General features: G+C 54.0%; 1 protein-coding gene across 1 annotated transcript in view; it reads left to right on the top strand.

The window, feature by feature from the left end:
• Positions 1 to 3,998, top strand: part of EDC3 (enhancer of mRNA decapping 3) — a gene marked incomplete at its 3' end in the record, with an annotated part of 20,086 nt that extends 16,088 nt beyond the window's left edge. Inside the window, exons 4-6 of the mRNA XM_014306521.1 lie at positions 722 to 875; positions 2,183 to 2,400; positions 3,808 to 3,998. Coding sequence (XP_014161996.1) covers positions 722 to 875; positions 2,183 to 2,400; positions 3,808 to 3,998 — 563 coding nt within the window. The remainder of the gene's footprint in view (positions 1 to 721; positions 876 to 2,182; positions 2,401 to 3,807) is intronic.

Genomic DNA, 3,998 nt, shown 5'->3' on the forward strand with positions numbered 1-3,998 from the left:
GCATAAGGAAATGGCACAGGTTGTCCAGAGAAGCTGTGACAGCCCCTGGAAGTCTCCAAGGCCAGGCTGGACAGTTTTCAGCACTTCACAAAACCTCTCTCGTTTCTTTTCTCTTGATCCAAATGCTGGAGCATTTCCCAGCTCGCTAGCCCAGGCTCTCCAGATCACCTGGGAGGTGTTTTTCTGCAGAGTTTATCCTTTGAGCATTTCCCTGCTGCCTGTGTGTGCTGTAATGCAGCTGTTGGGTCTGGAGCAGCACCTTTGGCATGGGAACACCTACCAGCAAATGTTGGATGGCTTGTTTTGCTGGGATCTTGGGATTTTGGAGACCAGCGTCAGGAAGCATAAAACATCCAGGCTTTTTTTGGCACTTCACAGCTGCTCTTCTGACTTTCACAGTGCCCAGGAGCACTTTATGGTGGGTTAAAGCTCTGTTGGCCTGGAGACCATGAAGAAAAACCTTAATATTCCATCTGTAAGTCCCAGAGGCCTTCTCAGCCCTCGTGTTACTAAAATTTCCCACAGAACTTTTGTGGAAGTGTTATTTTAAGCCAGCACTTGTGCTTAGCTGTTTCTGCTTCACTGAGAATAATTTGGATTCATTTGGTGGCTTGGGTAGGAACGTGGGTGAACAGTTAACAGTTAAGGATGAACCTTTTCACTGTTTTGAGGTGTCTGACTGTCCCCATTTGTGCCTCCCTCCTCTGTTTCTGCCCCCCAGACTCGGGGCTGGTGGTCCCCAGTGTGTCCTACGAGCTGCACAAGAAGCTGCTGGCCCTGGCAGAGAAGCATGGGCTGACCCTGGAGAGGAGGCTGGAGATGACAGGGGTGTGTGCCAGCCAGATGGCCCTGAGCCTCCTGGGGGGGCCCAACAGGTACAGCTGGGGCCTCTGGCGGGAGGGAAGGGGCTGGCAGGGCCCTCTCAGCTCTTGACTCACACACAAAGCACAGCTGAGGTTTTCCTTCCCCCTCACTGGGAGTAGTTTGGGGAGCTGAGCTTTGCACAGATGCTGCCTGAGGTGGATGGAGCCATGCAGAATGTGTGATGAGCTCCTTTCTGCACAGAAAGGAACCTTCCCTTTGCTGATTTGGCACAGTACGATTTCACAGTGTCAATAAAAGCAGAAGGCAGCCCATGAAAACAGTGCTGCGTGGAGTTTTGTGAGGCTAGCTCAGCTTTTCAGGCATCTGCAGCTCACCTGAGCACATCCTGCTCTTTGCAGCAGCTTTGGAGTGCACTCAGTGCCTTTTGCTGACTCCTGGGGAGCTCTGCTTCTGTGGCTGCTGCTGTGGGCAGGAACTGCACCTGTGTTTTTGTGCTGTTGATAGCTGCTCCAGATTATTTGCTCTCAAAAAGAAAAGTAACCCTTCAGTCTCCATCTGCTTATTCAGGAGTGCTTTGCCAGCACCTGATCACTTATTCAGGAGCTCTTTACAGGACCTGCTCACTTATTCAGGAGCTCTTTACCAGCACCTGATCACTTGAGGGAGAGCACTGAGTGATGGCACACAGGCAGCTGAAATTCCTAAGCCCTGATGCCTTCCTGGCCAAATTAACTTTATGGTGCAGTTAATGAAGCTTGGGTAGTAGAGATAATTTTTCTTCTTTTTTAATTGTGACTCCTCTGATGGGGAAACTCACCTCAAATTTTTAGCTTTCTTCTGCAATCCTTGGGACCTTGTGTGGATGCAGGAAGGGGAGGAGAAGGCTGGAACAACCTTAAAGTATGTGAAGGGGCCTATAAGGAAGCCAAAGAGGGTTCATCAGGAACTTTTAAGAGGGGAAATTTAGGTGAAATATGTGGAAGAAATTCTTCCCTGTGAGGATGCTGAGCCCCTGGCAGAGCTGTGGCTGCCCCATCCCTGGGAGTGTCCAAGTCCAGGTTGGACAGAACTTGGAGCAGCCTGGGATAGTGGAAGGTGTCCCTGCCCACATGGATGACCTTTAGGGTCCCTTGCACCCAAACAAGTGTGAGCTTCTCTGAACCTGCAGGCGGAGCAGTGTCAGCACCACAAAAGGATGTGGGCTGCTCTGGAGAGCGGTGGCAGATTTGCAGAACACCTGGCAATTTGCATCTTACTGGGTGGGTTTTTTTTTTTTTAATTGTTTTTTCTCATGCAGGAAGAAGATAAGAGACTCTGGGGTTTTGCTGACAGTCCCTTGTTTTTGCCTGTGTTTCAGACTGAACCCCAAGAACGTGCACCAGCGGCCCACGGTGGCGCTGCTCTGTGGCCCCCACGTGAAGGGGGCGCAGGGCATCAGCTGCGGGCGGCACCTCTCCAACCACGACGTCCATGTCATCCTCTTCCTCCCCAACTTTGTCAAGATGCTGGAGTCCATCACCAACGAACTCAACCTCTTCAGCAAGACACAGGGCCAGCAGGTGTCCAGTGTCAAAGGTCAGTGGGTGAGCAGGGCTGGCTTCTGCTGTGTGGGAGCAAGGCTGGCTTCTCCAGAGCTGGCTTCTGCAGGGGGAGTGGGGCTGGCTTCTGCAGGGCTGGCTCCTACAAGGAGAGCAAGGCTGGGTTTTCCAGGGCTGGCTCCTACAGGGAGAGGAAGGCTGGCTTCTCCTGGGCCAGCTTCTCCAGGGCTGGCTTCTGCAGGGAGAGCAGGGCTGGCTTCTCCCGGGCTGCCTTCTCCAGGGCTGGCTTCTCCAGGCTTCCTGCAGGAAGAGCAGGGCTGGCTCCTCCAGGGAGCAGAGCTGGCTTCTCCCTGCTGCCCTGGCACCATCTAGTGGCACTGCCACGCCTGGGTGGCTGCCCAGAGGCTGCAGGGACAGCAGGCACTCAGAGCCTCGACAGAGGAGCACTTGTGCTGCCACAGATGTTTCCGGTGGGAAGAGGTCAGGAAGAGCTGCTGTATGGAGCTGTGCTGGTAGGATGAGGGGCTGCCTTGTTCAGCATGTTGGAGCTGGGAGGGAATGAGTGTCCAGCTGCTGCTGCAAAGCAGGAGCCAGCTCTGCTGAGCCACTTGCAGCAGCTGTCAGGATTCCCATCTGGGTGTTCCCTAGAATAAACAGCTCCTGGGAGACTGCTGGCTGCTGCCTGGCACTTCACCGGTTGTTTTCCAAGCTGCTTCATTTGAACTTCTGGGGAGCAACAAAGCTGGGAGTTAGGGCTGTGCTGTGCTGACAGAGCTACTTGCCTAAGTGAAAATATTGTAAAAGATTGGAACAGATTTTTCAGAGCAGCTGTGGCTGCCCCTGGATCCCTGGAAGTGTCCAAGGCCAGGCTGAATGGGGCTTGAAGCACCTGGGATAGTGGAAGGTCCCTGCCCATGACAGGGGGTGGGATGAGATGAACTCTAAGGTCCCTCCCAATCCAAACCATTCCATGGTTTTGCACGAGGGACTTCGTGATCCATCAGGTGAGAGGAATGCAGAGCAGGTGAGGGAATGCAGCAGCAGATGTGGGGAGTGCAGCAGCTGAGGGGAATGCAGCAGGTGAGAGTGACAGAGCTCAGTGGGACAGGCAGCAGTGCAGCACAGCTGGTGTGTTCCAAAAACCAGCCCTATTTTCACCTTGTGGAATAAAAGAGGTGCTTCCTGATGGGCAGAGAGCCCCACTGCTCCCCTGGGCTGCCTGCACTGTGAGTCAGTGGTGCTGGGGTTGCTCACGAGCTGGTCACTGGCTGAGGTTTTGTACTTGCCAGGCTGGGGATGTCCCCAGAGTGCTGGAGAGCTGTTCAGGATGGGTCTGTGGGAGAAGAATGGCAGTACCAGCAGGTGAGGCCAGGCTGTGCATAAAGAGTGGAAGCCAAACCCCAAACCTGCAGCTGGTTCTCAACCATGTCTGTATTTCTTGCAGACCTCCCAGACACCCCGGTTGACTTAGTGATCAACTGCCTGGATTGTCACGAGAATGCCTTTCTGAGAGACCAGCCTTGGTACAAAGCAGTGGTGGACTGGGCCAACCAGAACCGTGCCCCCGTGCTGAGCATAGACCCCCCCATCAGCGAGATGGAGCTGGGCATCCATGCCAAGTGGTCGCTGGCGCTG

This window comes from Geospiza fortis, unplaced genomic scaffold, assembly GCF_000277835.1.
Source record: "Geospiza fortis unplaced genomic scaffold, GeoFor_1.0 scaffold171, whole genome shotgun sequence".
Classification (NCBI taxonomy): Eukaryota; Metazoa; Chordata; class Aves; order Passeriformes; family Thraupidae; genus Geospiza; species Geospiza fortis.